Source organism: Orcinus orca, chromosome 8, assembly GCF_937001465.1.
Source record: "Orcinus orca chromosome 8, mOrcOrc1.1, whole genome shotgun sequence".
Lineage (NCBI taxonomy): Eukaryota > Metazoa > Chordata > Mammalia > Artiodactyla > Delphinidae > Orcinus > Orcinus orca.
This window is the reverse complement of record NC_064566.1, coordinates 2,330,663-2,350,937: the sequence shown is the minus strand read 5'-3', so window position 1 is coordinate 2,350,937 and position 20,275 is coordinate 2,330,663. Positions and strand designations below refer to the sequence as shown.

At 58.2% G+C, this 20,275-nt stretch overlaps 1 protein-coding gene across 5 annotated transcripts in view; it reads left to right on the top strand.

The window, feature by feature from the left end:
• Positions 1 to 7,324: 7,324 nt before the first annotated feature.
• Positions 7,325 to 20,275, top strand: part of CARS1 (cysteinyl-tRNA synthetase 1) — a 47,219-nt gene continuing 34,268 nt past the window's right edge. For 2 of the 5 annotated variants that reach the window (XR_007478949.1, XR_007478948.1), the window contains exons 1-3: positions 7,388 to 7,427; positions 15,472 to 15,720; positions 19,829 to 19,920. Coding sequence is in view for 2 of the 5 variants with exons in the window: in XM_004278138.4 (XP_004278186.1) it covers positions 7,403 to 7,427; positions 15,472 to 15,720; positions 19,829 to 19,920 (366 nt within the window). In the remaining 3 variants the exon portion in view is untranslated. Of the gene's footprint in view, positions 7,428 to 15,471; positions 15,721 to 19,828; positions 19,921 to 20,275 lie in introns of those variants that run through there. The other 3 variants (XM_004278138.4, XM_012536128.3, XM_033402518.2) reach the window with 3 other exon arrangements.

Below are 20,275 nucleotides of genomic sequence, written 5' to 3'. Positions count from 1 at the left end.
CTACCCTAGTGACCTCATCTTAACTTGATCGTGAGCAACAATGCTGTTTCCAAATACGGTCACAGTCACAGGTACTGGGAGGACTTCAGAACCTTTGCGGGGACACAGTTCAACCCATAACCTTCCCCAACCCTACCTGCTGTCTGAGGGTGTAGCAGGGAAGAGCCAATTCTGGCTCCACGTTGGATCTGCTTCTTTGACTTTAGCCTTCGCTTTTCATTGCTTTTGTTACTATAATCATCGATAACGGCCTGCCTCGGGGAACCCTGCCCCTCTGCCTGAATATTAAACTAAAGTGCCTCTGTTCAGCTCACAGGGAGACAATCTGACCCCGCCCACCTGTGAATGGCTGCAAGAAAGAAGAAATTAATGCATCCCCTCCTCAATTCCAGGAGATGATTTGCAAGACCGACGGCCCTCTTTACTTTACTTCCCCACCGCCTCTCCCTCTCTATTCTGCCTTTTTACTTTACTTCCCTGTCTGATTCTATAGAAGAAAATGGCACCCAGACTCCGATAAGGTGGTTATTTTGAGACATAAGTCTGCCATCTTCTCGGTCCGCCGGCTTTCCGAATAAAGTATTCCTTGTCTCAACACCTCATGTCTGACTTATTGGCCTGTGTGCGGTGAGCAGCGCGAGCTTGGACTCGGTAACCCGGGGACCATGGCACCCGGGGGGGCAGAGGCTCAGCGTGTGTCCTCGCTGGGCCCCAGGGCTGGGAAACAGCAGGACGGACGAGGCACAGCCCGCTGGTGCTGGACCTGAAGCCTCCTGCGCTGTCAGCAGAGCTGGGCCAAGCACCCCCTGGGTGCCGGGCTTGGCATCTGGAGAACACGGGGCTGCAGGGGCAGGGTGTGGGATGGATCCCGAGATGGGTGGGATTGTCCCCGGTGGGCCGTGTCCAGCCGTGCACAGCAGGAAGCGACGGTTCCTATCCTCCGCTGTGGGGCTGCTGGGGGCTTTCCCGAGTGGGTGACACCTGAATGGGGTTTGACAAATGATCAGACACCCACTAAGTGGCCCTGCGGGGGAGGGCCAGGGTTGCTGAGTGACGAGCAACCCTAAGGCAGGGCAAGGTCAGGGGTTGAAGAAAGGGGAGACTGGGAGGAGATCATGGACCCCTGGGCCACCCTTGCACAGCCACGGGGCTTGAGAAGTCCGGAGACTGTAGGTTCCATGGGTCGTGCGCCCTCATGCATCATTTCAGGGAGCCGGCCTGTGACTTTTGTCGGATTCTCCAGGGCTCCTGAGACGAATAAAATGCAGAAGTTGGGGCCCCTGCCGAGGGTCAGGTCAGGGTGACGTGCCGGTCCCTGGGTGTCCCTCTGGGGCTGTGCTGTAACAGGGCAGCTGTTCTTACCCTTTTTACCAGCCATGGGACAGAGCGGTGAGTCCTTGCCGGCCGTGGGCAGAGGCAGAGCTGAGATTTGAACCACGTGGTCAGGCTCCTGGCCTCAGGCCCGGGCATCTCAAGGAACGCCTGGCCTCACCCAGGGAGAACCCCGTGCTTGTGGCAGCTCCTTCAGACGGGTGGTCAGCTTTCATCTGTCTGGTGTCCCGTCCACGCTCGGATTTCCCTGAACTAGGAGGCTGTGTGGATAAGTCCCTAATATTTGTCCACAGTGCATGTCTGTAGACCTGTGTCCTCTCCATTGTCTTATCCAGAGAGCAGGTCACCGACAGGTGACATCGTTCAGCTGTTACCCGCACCCCCCAGGGGGGAAGGAGCAGGGCCTGGGTCTGGGAAGAGTCAGGAGCACATGCAGAGCAGCAGGGGCCCCCGCCCGCCCAAGCAGGGGCAGCCGTGACGGCACGGTGTCACCCGCACGCCCAGGCCGTGTCCTGGGGGAGCGTGACCCAGAGGACATGCTGGGCTGTGAGCTCTCTGCTACCCGTGGGGGGATGGAGTGGGGGTGACTCCCCACGGGCTGACTCAGGGGTCTTATCATGTTGATAGAGGCCCACCGGCCCCACCCACAGCTCCCACAAGAAACCAGGTTCTGGTTCTATTTCAGTAGAATTCCTCTAAGAGGCCGCACAGGTTTCTGCTCCTGGAACCATTTTATTCTCTTCTCTCTGCAGGAATATGAACAAAAGTAGTTTTTGAAGGACGTTTCCTGTGTTGGTAAGTAGTCTAAATTCTTCATTTTCTTTTTTTATTTGTTAACATTTTTTTTGTTAACAAATTTTTGTTAACAAATTTTTCTCGTTTATTTGTTTAGGCTAAATCTTCCTTGTTGGGACTTCCCTGATAGTCCAGTGGCTAAGACTCCATGCTCCCAATGCAGGGGGCCTGGGTTCGATCCCTTACTGGGGAAATAGATCCCACATGCCACAACTAAAGATCTCGCATGCTGCAACAAAGATCCCGTGTGCCGCAACTAAGACCTGGTGCGGCCAAATAAATAAATATATATTTTTTAAAAGTCTTCCTTCTTTGACATGAATGCTAAGGCCTAATGTCTTTATTTTTGAGACGGGGGACCACCTGCCTACCCGAAGCTTAGGGAACTTTCCTGTGGACTTGAGATCCACTTTTTCACATTCACCAATGACAGTAGAGAAACAGATATTTGCCAGATATAAGTTTTGTGGGGTTCATAAAGAAGGATTGGATGTTGTTTTTATTTTATTATACATTCTTGTTTTTAAGAGAAAGTATGAGTGGGTGATGGGAATACTTATCTAACCCTAGATCAGTGGGTCCCCATGGCTGGGATGCTACGGGCTTAGGGGCAAAAAAGGCAAGATTTATCGAGCACATGCTGCGTGCCAGGTGCTTTTTATAATCTTATTCTAACAGCTCTGGGAGACTGCCCCATTTTACAGATTTAAAACACGACAATCCGAAGCTCAGAGAGGCTACAAAACTTGCCCCAGGTCTCAAGGCCTAACCTGGTCCCCCCGCTGACGCCAGGAGGCCTACCCGTCCGGAGCACCTCACAGCCCATGGCTGCGTGGCATGTGAGAGGGGCAGGGCAGGGCGGACGTAAGCAGATGCTTTATCCACAGGGCTTCTGACTTGCCTGGGGTTCCTTCTCCCAGGTTCACTGGCACCAGTAATGAATGAGCAACAGACGTGTCAAGAGACACAGCAGGTCATGGCCAGACCTTGGCCTCCTGGCCCCTGGGCCTGATCCCTTCTGTGGGATCATCTGGGCTGGCGCAGGGCTTCCCAGGTCATGGGCTCAGGGCAGGTGGAAGCACCTCTAGGGCCACACTCCTGGGAGCCGAGTTACAGAGGATGCTCCACGGGCCTCCCAGGAATATAAACAAACTCTCCCTTTTTGCTTTTATATTTTTCATCCATCAATAAGATCTATTGTGAATTCAGACATGAGGTTCCAGAAAGTAACTGGAAGATGTTATGGGGTTTACTGGACTTGAAGAAAATGATGAGATATGGGAACCCCAACATCCAGGAAATTTGGAAGAGCTCCTCAGGCGGAGGAATGGGCTAGGGAGGGACATTCCTGTATTTAAACTCACGGCTGCCCTCCATAACATGGACCTACACATATGTTCGCAAATTATAAACAAATTGGTTGCAGAAGGTATCTTAGGTAGGCATGCAGAGCGCTCCCAATAAACTCTTTTCTGACACAGGCTGTTACTTTACGCAGTGTCCTGGATGGGTAGGGTCTGAGCTTCTTTTTTTTTCTTTGCGGTACGTGGGTCTCTCCCGTTGTGGAGTACAGGCTCCGGACGTGCAGGCCCAGCGGCCATGGCTCACGGGCCCAGCCGCTCCACGGCATGTGGGATCTTCCCGGACCGGGGCACAAACCCGTGTCCCCTGCATCGGCAGGCGGACTCTCAACCACTGCGCCACCAGGGAAGCCCGGATCTGAACTTCTTTTCCAGTTCTGATCCCACCAGAAACTTCATGAATCCCAGATGGAACTGCGGTCCTTATCCAAATGGATTCTGTATAAACTTCCAATGGGGACATCAGCTCTGCCCACAAGCAAGGGTGCTTCTCTGTCAGGGGCCCTGCCTGTGGCCAGTGTGGCAGAGATGGGATCCCAGGGAACTGCTGATTGCACTGGATGGGCTCACGTTCCTCGGAGCATTTCCCTAGGCTCTGCGGCCAGGAGAGTTTGGTGGTTGTCTTTCTGCCCCCACCAACTCCTTGATCTCAGAGTCACCATGATGTCTGCATGACCTGGGACAGGGCGTGGCATTGAGCAGGTGCTCCATGAATAGGCACAAGGAAGTTGGTGACAGGCAACCCACAGGCCGCTCTGAGTAGTCAGAGACGCTGGTCCATACCTGGCCCTGGGACCAGACTGTCCCTATCAAAAATGGGCAGAAGGCTCTGCTCAGTATTCTGTGACAACCTCTATGGGAAAAGAATCTGAAAAGGAATGCTTATATGTATATGTATAACTGCATCACTTAGCTGTATACCTGAAACGAACACAGCGTTGTATATCAACTATACTCCAATATAAAAAATAAATTAAATTTTTAAAACTGGGCAGAAGAAACAACAAAACAAAGCAAAAAATGGGCAGAAGACCTAAACAGACATTTCTCCAAAGAATACAAACAGATGGCCAATAGGCACAGGGAAAGATGCTCAACGTCACTAATTATCAGAGAAATGCAAATCAGAACTACGACGACGTATCACCTCCCACCGGTCAGAATGGCCATCAAGAAGTCTACAAATAACAAATGCTGGAGAGGGTGTAGATAAAAGGGAATCCTCTTACACTGTTGGTGAGAATGTAAATTGATGCAGCCACTATGGAGAATAGTATGGAGGTTCCTTAAGAAACTAAAAATAGAGTTACCATATGATCCAGCAATCCCACTCCTGGGCATACATCTGGAGAAAACTCTAATTCCAAAAGATACATGCACCCCAATGTTCACAGCAGCACTATTCACAATAGCCAAGACATGGAAGCAACCTAAGTGTCCATCGACAGAGGAGCGAACAAAGAAGATGTGGTATACATACAATGGAATATTAACTCAGCCATAAAAAAGAATGAAATAATGCCATTTGCAGCTACGTGGATGGACCTAGAGATTGTCATACTGAGTGAAGTAAGACAGAGAAAGAGAAATATCATATGATATCGCTTATACGTGCTATCTAAAATATAATAGAAATGAACTTATTTACAAGACGGAAACAGACCCACAGACACAGAGAACAAACTTGTGGCTGGCAAAGGGGAAAGAGGGGAGGGATCAATTAGAAGTATGGGATTAACAGATACACACCACTATATATAAAACAGGTAAACAAGGGCCTACTCTATAGCACAGGGAGCTATATTCAGTATCCTGTAATAACCTACAATGGAAAAGAATCTGAAAAAGAATATATATATGTATGTATAATTGAATCACTTTTCTGTACACCTGAAACTAACACAAAGTTGTAAATCGACTATACTTCAATTAAAAGAAAAAAGAAACAAAAAACGAAGACTATCCCTCTGCCCTTGTATCTGAGGATCAGATTGGAATGTGACCAGCTTTAGGCCCCAGCTTCCTAAACCAGAACTGGCCAGGGTGGGGCATGGTGACAGTCACAGAGACCTTTTTGAAGTACCTGAAACTATTTTTTTAAGGAATGGATATCATTATAAACTTTTTGAGATAATCATAGATTTACATGCAGCTGTAAGAAATAATACGGAGAGATCTCCTCACCCTTCACCCAGTTTCCTAAAATGCTAACATTTTGCACAATTATGGCACAATATTAAAGCCGGGATAATGACACTGACACAGTGAATATACCCAACACTTCCATCATCACAAGGACCACTCATGTTGCCCTTTTTTTTTAATGTTGCATCTTTTTTTTTTTACCTTTGTTTTATATTGGAGTACAGTTGATTGACAATGTTGTGTTTGTTTCAGGTGTAGCCACATTCACCTTCTTCCCGCATTAACTTCTGTATTCACTTGTCTTTATTTCTATGATTTTTGCCATTTCAAAATGTTAAATAACTAGAATCACACAGTATGTAATGTTATGAGATTTTTTTCTTTGCATTTAGCATAATTCTTTAGAAAAGTAGCTTAAACTGTTAAAGTTTTAATGCCAAAGATACGCTTTTGCCAAAAAGTTGTACAATTTAGCAATACTTGCTTTTATACTTTTTCTTTACCTAATAAAATTTCCATCCGAAGTGTTTCTTTTCATTCCCTGTGTGTGCAGAAGCTTGAGTGTGATGTCCTTGGCAGATGGTATCTTACACAGAGGAAGGCACAGGCCCTGAGGATGTGATCTGTGGGCTGAGGGACTCTAGAATGGGGATTAAACGCCAGAGAAGCCTCTTCTCCTCGTTTGTGTTATTCCCCCCGGGGCCTCTGTCTCTGGGAATGACAACCCTGTCCATACAGAGTGTGTGCTCCACCCTGCCCCCCTTTCTCACTCACCCCAAACATCATCAGTCCTTGGAAATGCTGACAAACCAGCTGCTTTCTTCCACCCAGCACCAAGTGTCTTCAAGTTCATTATTAAAGGAAATGCCATAACCACCAGTCTCTCTCAGGACTGAAACGTGGGTGTCATCCCCGGCCCTCACCTCGCTCACCCGCCCCACCCCATCCCAGCATCTGCTGCCCCTCATGGCTCTCCCAGATCTGCCTGCTCACCCTGCTGGTCCAGGGCACCGTTTCCTCTCCTACAGACTATCGAAAAGGCTTCCTGCCAAGTCTTGCTTTCCTCCTGGCTTTCCCTAATCCACTCCACCGCCACACAGCAGCTGGAGTGAGAGGTCTACAGCACAAATCCAGTCAAACCTGCTGGGTCTCTGCCATTCCTGACTTTGCTTACAAGATGCTTCAAGAAGCGCCAGCCCTAGCCTTTGCCCCAGGCCCCAACTCTCGCCAGGGCTGCTCCAGCCTGCCCTGCGGTCAGGTTGAATTTCTCAGTGGCATGCTCTCTGTTGGTATCACTTGCAGGACAGTACCCTCTGCATGGAATGCACTTCCCACCCATTCCCAATCCCCTCCTCTAAGCCTCCTTCCAACTGGTCCTCCCTCCCCGGACCCTGGGAGACAATTTTTCCACGGAAGTGGGTGGGTGGGCGGATGGTTCAGGCGGTAATGCGAGAGATGGGGAGCGGCAGATGAAGCTTCGCCCTCCCGCCTCTCACTTCCTGCTGTGCGGCCCGGTTCCTAACAGGCCGCGGACCGCTACCGGTCCGCAACCCGGGAGCTGGGAACTCCTGCTCAAGGGCACTGGCCGCAGCGCAGTAGGAACTACAACTCCCAGCATGCCCCGGCCTGCGGCGTCTCGAGCCCGCGGCGGTTGCCTAGCGACTGGGCGTGTCCCGGAAGGCGCACCGCCTCCGGCGGGACTTCCGGGGCGGTGGTTGCGTCAGATTCTGGGAAGCTGTCGGCGCGGCCGCGAGTGCGGCATTCCAACGATGGCAGGTTCCTCCGCGGAGCACGGTGAGTGCGCGCGGCGGGCGGGCCAGCGGGGGCGACCCCGGGCCGAGGGGCGGAGGGGCCACCGGGGATCTGAGGGGGCGCCAGGTCCCTGAGGGGCGGGTCTGAGGGCGCGCAGAGGGCGGGGCGCGACCCCCGGGCGCCCCCGGCAGGCCCCGCTCCTCCAACCTCGCGGGGACCCGACTCCGGACCCGGAACTGCCGAGGCCACCCCGTCCCCAGACTCGGTCCCCTCCTTGGGTCCTCCAAGGACCCCAGGACGTGGCCCTGCGTTTCCCCCGCCGGTCCCTGGGCCGGACCTCGCCCCTCCTGTCCCCTGGACTTTGGGGGACAGGCACAGCCCTAGGGTTGTTTTCGTTTCCGCCCAGCCCGGGCAGCACCCGGGTTGGCACTTAGGAAAATGAGGCCGAGGAAACAGGGTACGCGGACATACAGGAAAGGGCTTGGGGTTTTACGAAGGCTTTCATCTGCGGCTGCAGACAGTGGCCATTGGGACCTGCGTGGTCGCAGCGTTATTGCCGCCTCCGAGGTTCCGTGAGCAGCTCTGGCTCTGCCCACCAGAGTCACTCGTGTCGCCAGCCGGTAGACACGCCGCCCACAGGCAGACTCGAGGGAGCGCTGGGCCCTTGCTCCCCTCCCTCAGGCAAGATTGTAGGTGCCGGACAGACCGGAGGTTGTCCCTGGATTCCCACGTCTGGAGCAGACTTTCTTCAGGAAGAACTCTCAGTGTGTAGTATTTATTCCCCGGGCTGCCGGGTTTAGGCTGTGCAGGCTTCCTGGAGCCCTGTGATCCCTCTTGCTCCTGGGGTTCCAGGCGCGGAGCTCTGACCACCTGGGTAACCCAGTGACGTGGGCGGCCCCTGATGACAGGGCTGCTGTGGTACCCACCTTCCGGGCGCCCCGCATTCCACCCGACAGGTGCGCCTGGATTCCAGCACCATCCCTACCCACCTGGAGCCTTGGCCCTCGGCCCTCAGAAGTGCACCCGGACTCCTGTAACATAGCAGCGTGGTTGACACCCCAGTCTTCTGAGCGAGCCGGGCTGGGGGCCCACCTCTGCCCCTTCCTCACGTGCAGCAGGGTAACACGTCCCCGCTCGGAGGATGTAGTGGGCATTAAAGGGGCTGGTAGAGGTTAAGGGTTGAGAAGAACACTTGGCATGAAATGGGGGCTGTGTCCGGGTTGAGAGCCCGAGCTTGTTTCTTTTCTGTCTTCCTTCCTTCTTTCCTTCCTTCTTCATTTGTGAACACAACTGACGTATTTGATTTTGGGGTTTTGGTTTTTTAATCGCTTCGGAACTTGAGGTTTCCAGAGCCTTGGTAAGAACTGGCCTGTTTCTGGAGATTGATACCAGAGTTCTAGACATTCTTGGTTTCCGGGTTCTGAATGCTTTTCATTCTCAAGGTTGGATTTATCGAAAGTGACCATCTTTCTGGACTTTTTAAGGAGACCCTCGTCTAGAATATTCTTCCCATTTCTGGTCATCTTCCTTAAGTTGGCTCAGAATGTCCATTTGGTTCCCTGCCACTGGGGTTAAAGCTTTTCCTTTGTAGCTTGAACGCGCAGCCTGTTCCAGGGCCCAGTGTTTTTAGAAAGACGAGTCTCATCCCTGAGGACCCCGGGGTGGATGGAGCGCGTGTCAGAGGCTTTGCCCTGCAGATCGGGCCACTTTGGTGGCTGTGTGTTAGGTCAGATTTGCAGTTTAATTTTTTATGCAGTTTAATTCAAAGGTTCTTCGTAATAACAATGCAGCTAGCTTTTTTTCTTAGCATGAGTCTGTGCTAAATGCATCTGCGGGGGGCCTGTAATCCTCAGAGCAACCTTTGTGGTCGATACTGCCCTTATCTTCCTGTGCAGGCGAGAATCCTGAGGTTCAGAGAAGCTAAGTGATTTGTCCAAGGTCACACAGCTAGCCAGGGCCTGTGTGACTGCAGCAGGGATGTTGACTACGCTGCCTTGCTGCCTTTGATGACTCTATTCAGATGAACAGCAAGCACCCCAATTCCAGAGGGCGTCAAGGCAGACAAGAGGAGGGAGCTGATACACTTTCCTGTGTTTCCCAGAGAAGAAATGAAACGTACATATTTGTAGACTACAGACATTTGCTCATCCCTGAACCCACAGTCTCCTGGTACTTACACCTTAAGAGTTGTGAGAGATAGTGTCCTCGGGGGGAGATTAAACCGTTCCCAGTGTCCACACTGCTGTCCCCGGGCAGTGGTGCCGTCTGATCACCTGTGTGTCCTCAGGGCATCAGGTCATGATGCTCCTCGTGACCTAAAAATCCCATGTGAAAGATTCACATCTGCTGTTTCTGTGGGAAGTTGCCCCTGAGTGGTTCAAAATAATTTCCTTAAATAGATCTGTCACTTTATTTATTCAGTAGATCTGCTTCAGGCACCGGCTCTGCCGGACGCTGCTGGGCGTGGAGATGCAGCATGCCTGGAGGAGCGGCTCGGCCTTCCTGGGCCTTCCGTCCAGCGGGGCAGGGTGGCCGGAGCCCAGAAGCCCAGCGCCTCCCCAGGTTGCATGGGCCATTCCTCTCTTGGTCACTCCCCAGCGCGTGTGCTGCCAGGTGGCCTGAGTCTACGGAGGTGGTTCAGGGCCCACAATCCGCCAGAAACTTGGCCGGGTCCTCCTCTGCCAGCTGCCCCATGGGCAGGGCGGAGTGCAGGGAATCACGCCGGAGGCCCTGCTGGGCCAGGTCCGGACGCTGCTGTGGGCATTAGCCTACTGGCCAAGCCCAGCCCCGGAGCCCCAAGACAGAGAGCCTGGGTCTGGGGAGCCCCCTGTGCTCTGCTCCTGAGGGAGGGCCTGGCTGCAGGGCAGGTAGGGAGCCTCCCGAGAGAGGCTGGAAGCTGATCCTAGAGAAAAAAGGGGAGCGGGAGTCCTGGCAGAGAGCACCTCGTGCACTAAGACCTGAGGGCCAGCAGGACTGCTTTCCGGCAAGTTCCTGAGACCAGAGGGGGGAGGGGGGGCTGGAGATGGGCCACAGGACCAGGTCTGCAAGGGCCTTGCGCACATTTGCGGAATTTGGGTCTTGTCTTTGCGTTCTGGCAAGATATGTGCCCCCTCCCCCGCGTGTACCAAGGCAGGGAGAGCAGGAAGAACCCAAGACGGTGGTAACCGGTGGCCTGGGTCCGTGGCGGTGGTGGGTGTGAGAAGTGGACAGTCTGGGGAGGACCGGGGCAGATGCTGGGTTTGCTGTGGGATGAAAGAAACAGCCACCAGCTTCAGACCCAGTGGGGAAGGTGGCTGTACCATTCCCGGACTTGTCCCCAGTTGGAGGGCGAGACATGATGCTTGGGAGCACCCTGTGGACACGTGACCGCTGGGCCTCCAGGGCTGGCCCTCAGGACGGAAGGGGGCGCTAGAGAGGGCCTGTGGGAGGAGGTCCTGGGTGCCGGGAGTGGGTGGCATTGCCGCCAGGTGCATGCACCTCTCTCCTTTATGAGATTCGTGTGAGGAGGGGATGCATTCGTTTGAGAAGGCTTTTCCAGTCCCCGTTCCGAGAGCCACCTGGGCAGGCTGGGAAGCCCCACAGGAAAGAAAAGTGGGCCTGAAGAGGGACCCAGGGGGAGGGGCAGCTGCAGAGGCGGGCCAGGGAAGCTGGAGGAGCCTTTGCAGAAAGGATCTGATCCACAGGGCCGGGTGCCGCCGGGGCCTCGCAAGGTGTGGACCCGAGAGGCCTTCAGCAAGTGAGGGAGGGGTGCAGACCCCCGCTGCGCTGGGCCTGGGAGCTTAGGAGGAAGGCAGACCTGCGGTGAAGGGCCCTGCGCGTCAGCAAGCCGCCTGGGGGCTCCTGGCAGCTGAGCTCTGCACCCGCCCCACCCAGGTTCTGATTCCAAAGGTCTCAGGTGGGCCTGGAACGGGTGCTTCCAGGAGCTGGCCCTGCTGCCACTGTGCTGGAGCCTCACTGAGCGGGAGCCTGGCTGGAGCGGAGGAGGGGACTGTTGTCCAGCAGGTGTGAATGCTGATGGGAAGGGGCCACGGGAGGTGACGCTTGGTGTGAATTCGGTTCCTTAGCTGGTTCTTGTGTTTGTGCGAGTTCAGTAAGCGTTTTCTAAACTGTGAAGACCACGGTCCACGTTTAGGACCTTCCCACAGTCAGAAGGTGTGTGTCCTGCGATGCATTTCTGGATGGACCTGCGGTGGACCTGGCGGTGGGTGTGGCGCGTGCGTGGGGCTTCCTGGGGAGGGCCAGCGTGGCCAGTGGGCGCCCTGCTCGGGAACCATCTCCTCTCATCTTGGCATCACGGGCTGATAGCCAGACCGCAGTCTGGCCCAAACCCAGGGCCACTTGAAAGCTGACCAATTTTTAAATTTGTTTCCTCAAGTTACGCTTAGCCACAGCTGCCACGGTGACCCCATGACTGTCCCCCTCTGCCCTGCGGGCTCCCTGCTCCAGACGGGGCTTTTTAAATGCGTGTGTGATCCCTGGGTAAACTCCTCCAGGGCAGTTTCAATAGTAGTAACACAGGAGCGATTAAAATAGTAGTAATGGCAACTGCCGGGCGCCGGCTGTGTGCCCGGCAGTATTTCAAACAGTTTACAAGTGTAATTTCACTAATGCTCACCAGCTTTACCAGGCGTGTGTTGTGTGAGCCTGATTTACCCTTGAGAGGAGCCTGCCGGGTGAGGGAGGGGTGCAGACCCCGCTGAGCCCTTGTCCCCTGAACTGCTTCATTAGTGCTTTAAAGCCATCGTGTTGGTAGAATGTTTGACATGTTTTTCTCATTGTAAAAATAACATATGCTTATTGTAGAAAATGTGCGCAGTGAAGAAAAAAGAGGGAAATAAAATGCCCTGTGAGCGTACTCCTCCAGGGTAGCCAGCGTCAAGGTCAGGCAAGTTCCCGGGGGTCTCTGTTCCCTGGAGTAGTTCCGGAGTGAGGGAAGTCTGTCTGTCCAGTGCTGTCCTGGGGGTAAAGGGGCAGGGGGAGCTGGGAGACCACACAGCTTCTCAGAGAGGGGCTGTCACCTCTGCTTCCTTCCCCTCCCTCCTGTGTCCTGGCATAGATGGCTGCACCAGAGGGATGCTCAGAGACGGGGGAGAGGGAGCTTGGAGGGTCGGTGTCGGGTGACCAGCTGCCGAAGGATGGCCTGGCCCACTCCGGGATGCGTCCCCCCCCGCACCGCCCCGGCTCTGTCCACCCTCTGGCAGGTCCTCTGACTTAGCTTTCGTGAACTGAACTTTCTCCATCACGAGAAAGGAGCACGCTTCCCGACTCCTGACAGGCTGGCAGGGCTGCCGGGGAACCGTGCCAGGTGCAGTAAAGTTCCCTGGAAGGAAGACTCCGTGCCAAGGAATTTCTGTAGCGTTAGGTTTCCCGGTGCCCAGGGCCGCCCTGGCAGGTGCTGCTTCCTTCTCCCTGGGTGGGAGAGAGCGGTCCTGTCAGAGAGGGGTGGGGGGCACAGGCCCGCCTGGCCTTCCTTCACTGTCTCAGAGGGGATCTGAGCCCTCACGCTGCGTCCCTAGAGCCAGCCACCTGCTCCCGGGAAGGAAGGCGAGCTGGCTGGCGCTGCTCCAGGGCCCTCGTGGGTTCCCCAGGCTTCCCGCTGGCACCTTGGGCGGGAGGGGCCGCTCTGTGTCTCTCTTTGCTTCCTCCGACACTTCCAGGAACTGGAGTGGAAAGTAGCTGCTTCTCCTGCTAGGTCAGGTGTGGAACAAAAGCAGCGCCCCCTGTAGGTGTGCGCCCTCGGGCAGCAGGGCCCCAGCGCAGCCCGCCACGGGTCAGAAGCCTTCTTACACTCAGCCGGGTCCCCACCCTGGTGTCTGGGTACCGGGTGCTTCCCGGGAGAGGGCTTACGAGGCCCTGGAGTGACAGGTGATGCCGGCCTCCCGCGGGCAGGCCTGCACTTCGAGGTACATCTGCCGCCCATCCACTCGTTCAGCAAATTCACTGAGTGTCTTCAGAACGTTCCAGGCTTGGTTCTAGAGGCTGAGCATATGCTGAGTGAATGAATCGGATAAAATCCCGGGGGGTGGGGCAGACAGCAAAGGAAAGAAAGCAGGGAAGTGTGTGTGTTAGAAATAAGCGCTATGGAGAAATAAAGCAGGAAGGGGTCGGGGCCCCGGGGGGCGGGGGGCTCACTTGGAACAGTGCCCGGGAGGACCCAACGGAAAAGGGGACACCCATGGAGCCCCGAGGAAGGGAGGGAGGCTGGCTGTGTCTGGGGGAGGCTTCCAGGCAGGCAGGGCAGGGGGCATGAGGGGCGGGGGCGGGAGCTGAGGTCAGAAGGGTGTGGTGGCCCTCCTGGCCGGCGCGAGGACCACTCTTGGTGGGATGGGGGGTCTAGAGAAGGAGCATGGGCCACTCTGGCCACGGTGCCCTGTGAAGCCCGGATACCAGCAGGGGCGCCTGCATCCCGGGGGCCAGGCGAGAGAAGGGCTGGACCTGCCGTGGCAGTTGGGGTGAGAGGGCTGGCTTCCAGGTACGTTTAAAGGTGGAGGCCTGCAGTATCCAAGGGCATGGCGCTGGGTGCTCTGAGGGTATTCTGTAACGGGCAGAAGGGTATTCCTAGCCGTGCGCCTCAGGGCCACCCTGGGCTGGCGCCCCCGCGGTGCGGTGGGCAGGCAAGCATGCCGGTCTTCCTGGAAAGCCTGGGCTTGAGAGCCCAGGGAAGACGTTTCCCTGGTGCCCATGCCTGTCCTGGGGATGAAGAGGTCGGGGTTCAGGAGGTCCCCGAGAAGCCAGCCTCCGGGAGGCTGGGCCCTGGATGGTCGCAGCCCCTCCCTGGGGCACCTGAGGACGTCCGGAGATGCTGCCGGCTTTGGTCCTCCTGTTGGCTCCTTCCGTCTCACCCCCGTGCCCAGGAAGGCAGCTCCGGGTAGGCCCTGACGGAAGGGTTTCCCGCGGTGGAGACGGTGCAGGAGGGTCTCGTGTGCACAGCTGCTTCTCCACACGTGTGCTCTGCTGTCTGTTTGCAGGCGTCCTGTGGGCATGGTCAGGGCGAAGTTCCTGTTTCTGTGCCAGACCTGGCCGGTGTCGGCCCATATCTCCTCCCCGCTCGGAGCCGTCCCGCTCTGGGTCCAGCACGGTGATCCAGGGATCTCGTGGTATCAGGCAGCTGGCTGCGAAGGGCTGTGGTGTCAGGGTGTCTGCCCCGTTCCCAGGGGGAGTGAGAAACCGGGCTTGTGCTCTCCCACTCGGAGCCGACTCCGGGGCTCAGGGTGTGTCTGTGTGGAAGGGAACAGGCGCTGGGCCCTGTTCACACTCGTGGACTAGGGGACCAGGCTCCCTCCTGCAGCTTCAGGGACTGGTCTGCGCCCCTCCCCCCGATCTCCTACTGCGCCCCCCCAGCCAGCAGGTGATGAACGCATCAGCAGGGTAGTTGGAGCAGTGATCGGGGACGTAGGGAGGAGGTGAGGGTCTCAGGGGCAGCAGGGGGGGAGGAGGGGCTCAGTGGAGTCAGTGCCGTCTGCCGGCTGTGCCTGCTGCCTGGTCCTCGCTCAGGCTAGACTTCTGTCCTCCCACGTCCTTCCTGAGGATTCCAAGGCAGAGGAGTGGCCTCAGGTCCCTGAAGGGGGGCAGGCTTGTGCCAGGTGCTGGCTGGACGGTTGGCCCCCTCTGGCAGGCATTTCCGGGGGCGGGGCCGTGGTCCTGCCAGGAGCTGGGCCTTGGCTGCTAGAAGCCTCACCGGTGCCGGGTTTGGAGAGCTCTGCAGTTCTTAGGCGCCACCCATCGCCCACCCAGGGACGGGTCAGCACCAGCCCTCCCAGCACCCAGTGCACAAAAGGGTGTGTGCGTGTGCGTTTCTCTTTAATTGAGGTGAAAATCACCGAGGATGAAACTAACCATTTTAAAGTGCACAGTTCAGTGCGTTTAGAACATTCACAATGTTGTGCGACCACCCCCTCTTTCTAGTTCTAAAACATTTTCGTCCCCAGATGGGAACCCGCTGGCAGTCACTCCCCACTCCATCCCCCAGCCCTGGGCACCCGCCCATTCTGGACATTTCCCAGCCAGAAGGGTGACCCTGGGACCCCATTCTCTGGACTCACCCAGGCCTCCAGCCCCACTGACGCGTGTGCCTCTGTCTTTGCAGCTCCCGACTACAGGTCCGTCCTGAGCATTAGTGACGAGGCAGCCAGGGTGCGGGCCCTGAACGAGCACCTGAGCACGCGTAGCTATGTCCAGGGCTTCTCCCTGTCCCAGGCGGACGTGGACGCGTTCAGGCAGCTCTCAGGCCCTCCTGCCGACGCGCAGCTCTTCCACGTGGCTCGGTGGTTCAGGCACGTGGCCGCGATCCTGGGCAGCCCCCGCGCCCCAGCCCCGCCCTGTGGGCTCCAAGCAAGTGAGTAGCAGAGCGACTCCCCGGCCGTGAAAACCTCCCCTCGAAGTTCTATTCACACTCGTGGGCTAGGGGAGCCCACGAGTGTGACCTCCCTCTGAGGTCAGGGCCCTGAGGGTGCGAGGCGCCCACGGGGGAGCCCGTGGGGCTGGCACTTGTCCCCGCACTCAAGCAAGCAGACTGGGGGGCCTGCCGGCGCCCCCCAAGGGGAGATGAGGACAAAACGCCGGGAGGTCAGCCCCCAAGGATCACGACCCCGGCGGCTGCTGTAGCAGAGCCTCTGGGAGGGGGGAAGGCCTGTGCCCCTCTCAGGGCCGCCTTGGCCGTCAGCTCACTCCCGACCTGGCTCGGATTTGATTGGCTTCTTTTCCTTTATTCTTTCCCTAAGATTGCAGGGTGTGTGTCCACCAGATTTAGAATTATTGGATCTTAAGGAAGTATTCATGGACATGAACTCTGGAGACCAGAGAGAAGGCGTTTCTGGGCTTTGAGATAAGACCAGTCTTGCAGCTCTGGCCCCCACCTGTCGGTGTGATGTGTCTGGACCCCGTCATTTCGGGGGCGATTCTGGAAAGTCTCTGGGGCGCATGGTTCCTGGGTGGTCTCTCTCCTTCGGTGAATTGAGGTGCTTCTCCCATAATCGCCAGTGCCCTCAAGCGGCTCGGCCTCCCCAGGGGGGCTTCGAGCACGCACCCGAGCAGCGAGAGGGGTCCAGTGCCATCTGAGTCGTCCCTGCTGGGCTGGGCAGCCCGCGGGGGCCTTTTCCAGATCCCTTCAGCTGGGACATTTGGACCGTTTCCCAGCTCCTGCACCTCTGCCTGGTCTCTGCTGGGTCCCCCTCTGTAACGGGGCAGAGGTGGGATGTCGTTTCTCCAAGCGTGGGGTGTGTTTTGGTTTTCTCGGTGATCCTGCAGCAGACACCCCTTCCCCGGCATAGGTGGGAGCCTTGCTGTGTAGACCGTCTCCTCCCCGTGCTTCCAGGCGGTGTCTGGAAGTGTCCCAGGGCTGTCTGCGGTGGCAGGTGCTTCTCTCCCAGGGCTCAGTTGTCAGCTTGTCCCCCAGGTCCCCCCTCCCAAGGCACGGCCTCCGGGAGTGGAAGTCAGGGTGGGTTGGGGGCACGGCCTCGGCACGGCCTGTCTGGAGTTCCGCCCGGGGAACTTGTGGGGAGAGTGATGCAGACACACGTGAGGGAAAGGCGGGTCTCTGCCCTGCCAGTCGGGGGGCCTGCAGGTTCACCAGGGCGGTGAGGGAGGCACCTGGACAGCACCAACAGGACTATTCACCTCCTTCCATTTCCAAGTCCCCCGTCACCAATGCCTCCCGGGGGCCGGCAGGGACCCTGAGTGGCCGGGGACGGCGGGTGGGCTGGTGCCCAGAACCCCCAGAGCCGGTGTCCTAGGCCGCGTCCTGGATGCCAGTGGCCGAGTGTCCGCCTCCCCGCATTGCTGGCCCATCTCAGACATCTCTCCAGCCTGTCCTGGGCGGGAGTGCCCCCCTCCCAGCCTCTCGATCCACAGTGCCCCGCCGGCCTTCCCTCCATGTCCCACTCCTGCTCGAGACCCCCAGCTGGACATCTCAGCACCGACATGCCCAAAACTGGCTTGTCACCGTCCTCTGCGCTGGCCCAGCCTAGGTCCCTGTGCCTCTTGCCGTGGCCACGGGCCTCAGCAGCCCCGGGGAGCCACTCAGACACAGGAGGTGGACCAGGGCTCTGCCTAAGCCCGTTCCCCACCTCTCTGTTCCTTCTCTCACCCCCTCCCCATCTTGTCGCCTCCTCTCTGCGGCCCCAGCAGGGAGGGTCCACTGTGCTCAGGGTTTCAGCCCTGCTGTGCTCTGTGTCTGGAGCGCCCCTCGCCCAGAGCGGGGCTCAGTCCAGATGGCTCCTCCTCCCGGGGCGCCCTCTGCCACTGGGCCCCCCTCACCCCCCTACCCGACCTCCTGGGAAGGATCTTCAGGGCCTGCCCTTCACTGAAGAAGGCGTGTTAAGTCCCCCGGAGCGTGGGTCTGTCTGCGGCTGGGTGGGGTCTTCAGGGATGTGAACCTCTCTGCTGCCCCTCCTCCGAGGCTGAGGTGCGCGCTGTGCCCAGGGGACCGGGGACCTGGCTGGTGCATCTCCCTCCATCTCCCCTCGGCACCCTCCCTGCCTAGAGCCTCGTTCTCAGGGCGTCCCTGAGCGGCACATGCAGGTTATGTTGTCAAAGGTCAGGGGTTTATTTCCCCACAGCAGCCATGTGCCTGGGGCAGAGCCAGGGCAGGACTGGGGGTGCTAGCGAGCAAAGGCATGCACAGTGTTTCAGACAAACCAGAGGAAGGGCAGCCGCCTCAGGAGGTCTGTGTCGGGGCGGGGGAGGGTGCTGTCAGTGCTGGTCGTCGGGCAGGGACTCGAGGAGGGACTCTGGTGAAGCTTCCTTCCTGTTAAACCGAGGTAGCACCTCCCGATTTTCCCCTTTGGCAGATGGGGGTTGTGTGTGCTGGTTGCCTTGAACTGTCACCGGCTGTGTGGCTGTAGCCACGCTTTGGGGAGCAAGAAAACCCAGGTGTGACCCGGTGTCCTGGACAGTGTCCCGCTGGCCGGGCTCCCTGGCTGCACCCTCAGCTGTGTCCTGTCACTGCCGTCTTTTCGGATGAGCCTTTGGTCCCACGGACCCCGAGCCCCCCACCCCGGCCCCTGGCTCAGGGCAAGCACGGTGGTCGTCAGGCTCACATCAGTGTGTGGGCAGCTCTCGCCGGCGTCCCCTGTTGTCCCAGGTGGCAGCTCTGTCTTTGTGTCGGGAGCCGCAGCACCTAAGCAAGGGGAGGGGTTGATGGAGTCATAAAGGGGCAGGTGGAGCATCATCGAATCGTTTGCTGCGTTTACAGTGAACCCTTAGACCACGCCTGACCTCAGGAGGCATTCGAAGTGTCAGGGGGACTTGGGCTTGGCCACCTGAGAGTTTGCTGGCGCTCCCTGGGGTCAGGAGCTGCTGGATAGCGCTGTCTGTCCCCCTCCCCGTCTGCCGCTCTCCGCCCGCCTGTACACATGTACACACACACACACAGCCACCTCCCACCCCCTTCACCGGTCAGTTACGTGCATCCTCTGGGTGGCACGTGGCCAGGCCCAGGGCTGAGTGCTCCGTGACCCGCAGTAGGGAGCAGCGGGTGGTTGCCTGGTGGCCACACTGGACGTGGACTCTGTGCCGGGAGGAGGGAGAATCGCTTTGCAGACACAGAGGCAGGGGTCGGGGTTGGGGGTGGTGCCGAGAGTGGGCACCTGTGCCCTCAGGTGTGCAGGCGGTGTGCAGCCCGCGCTGGCGCCGGGAGAGGGCTGCAGAGCACAGCTGGGTTCTGGGTGCAGGAGCAGTGCCTTGGGGGTAGCTGGAAGGTCACCAGATGCCCAGGGCCTGTGAAGACTCAGCTTGGTGGCTCTTTCCGGCCCAGGGACGGAGCTGCACCCCGCCAGGCTCTTGGGGCGCAGGCTGTGTAAGGCCTGCCCTTCGCCCAGCGGGAGGCGTGTGCGCATGAGCAGCAGGGGCAGGGGGCGGGGCTGGAGGAGGAGGAGGTGGGGCTGCCGGGGGAATGTGATCGGAGAGGCTCAGCTCCGAGCCCCTGCCCTCAGCGTGGGGAGGACCCGGAGCTGCTCCCAAAGGCCTCCGGGGCCCATGTGGAGCCATGAGTGCCGGCATCAGCACCGTGTCCGGGAGCCTACATGTCGCCCGGGTCGGGGACAGGAACTGCGCGGGGAGCCGGCCACTGGCCCGCAGCTGTTTCCGTCCTGACCTGGCTTCTGCGCCCGGAGGTGGCCCACGTCCTGTGAAGCCTCCACGGAGCCCGTCCTCCCGAGGGGGTGGCCAGCTGCGTTGCGGTCCAGGCATGCGGCCGGCCCGTGTGCAGGGCCCGCGCCTCCCGTGCGCCCTCAGGCTGGGTCGGGCGCCTCATGCTTGGAGCCGGCGGAGGGGAGGCTGGGTGTAATGGGCCTTCTCCCGCCCCGTGGGGTTGGGACTGTGGGATGCGCCGCCACTCAGACGTGAGCAGGCAGAGAGGGGGCACGAGCGCTGGGCGCGGGTGACGCTCTCAGGGTCCACTTTCCCCTTGTCCCGCGGGTGACCCAGCTGTGCTCTCTCCCTGGCAGGCAGAGGCCGGCGCACGCAGCCCCCGTGGTCTCCTCCAGCCGGGTCCGAGCCGTGCCAGCTCCGCCTGTACAACAGCCTGACCCGGAGGAAGGTAGGGGGGCCCTGGGGGCAGGGGCGGCAGCTCTTAGCTAGCGAGCGTCCTCTGTGTGGCCGGGGCAGGACTGTCCTCGGAAGCACACCTGGCACGCCTCAAGGGGCCTGCCCGTCGGCGCTCTGGCTCTGGCTGCGCTCGGGGCCAGGCCCGAGTGTAGATGCTCGTGTTTGCTCTGAGCCAGGCCAGGAGCCAGCGTGCTCTTGCAGGGGACCTGTGGTGGCAGCTGGTGTCCCAGTGCCAGCCAAGCAGGGCCTGTTGCTGTCGGGGGCCCAGCAGGTGTGGGGACGAGGGCAGTATCGGCCGGGGCCGCTCAGCAGGGCCAGTGGCTCCAGAGATTTTGAAAAGGACTCCG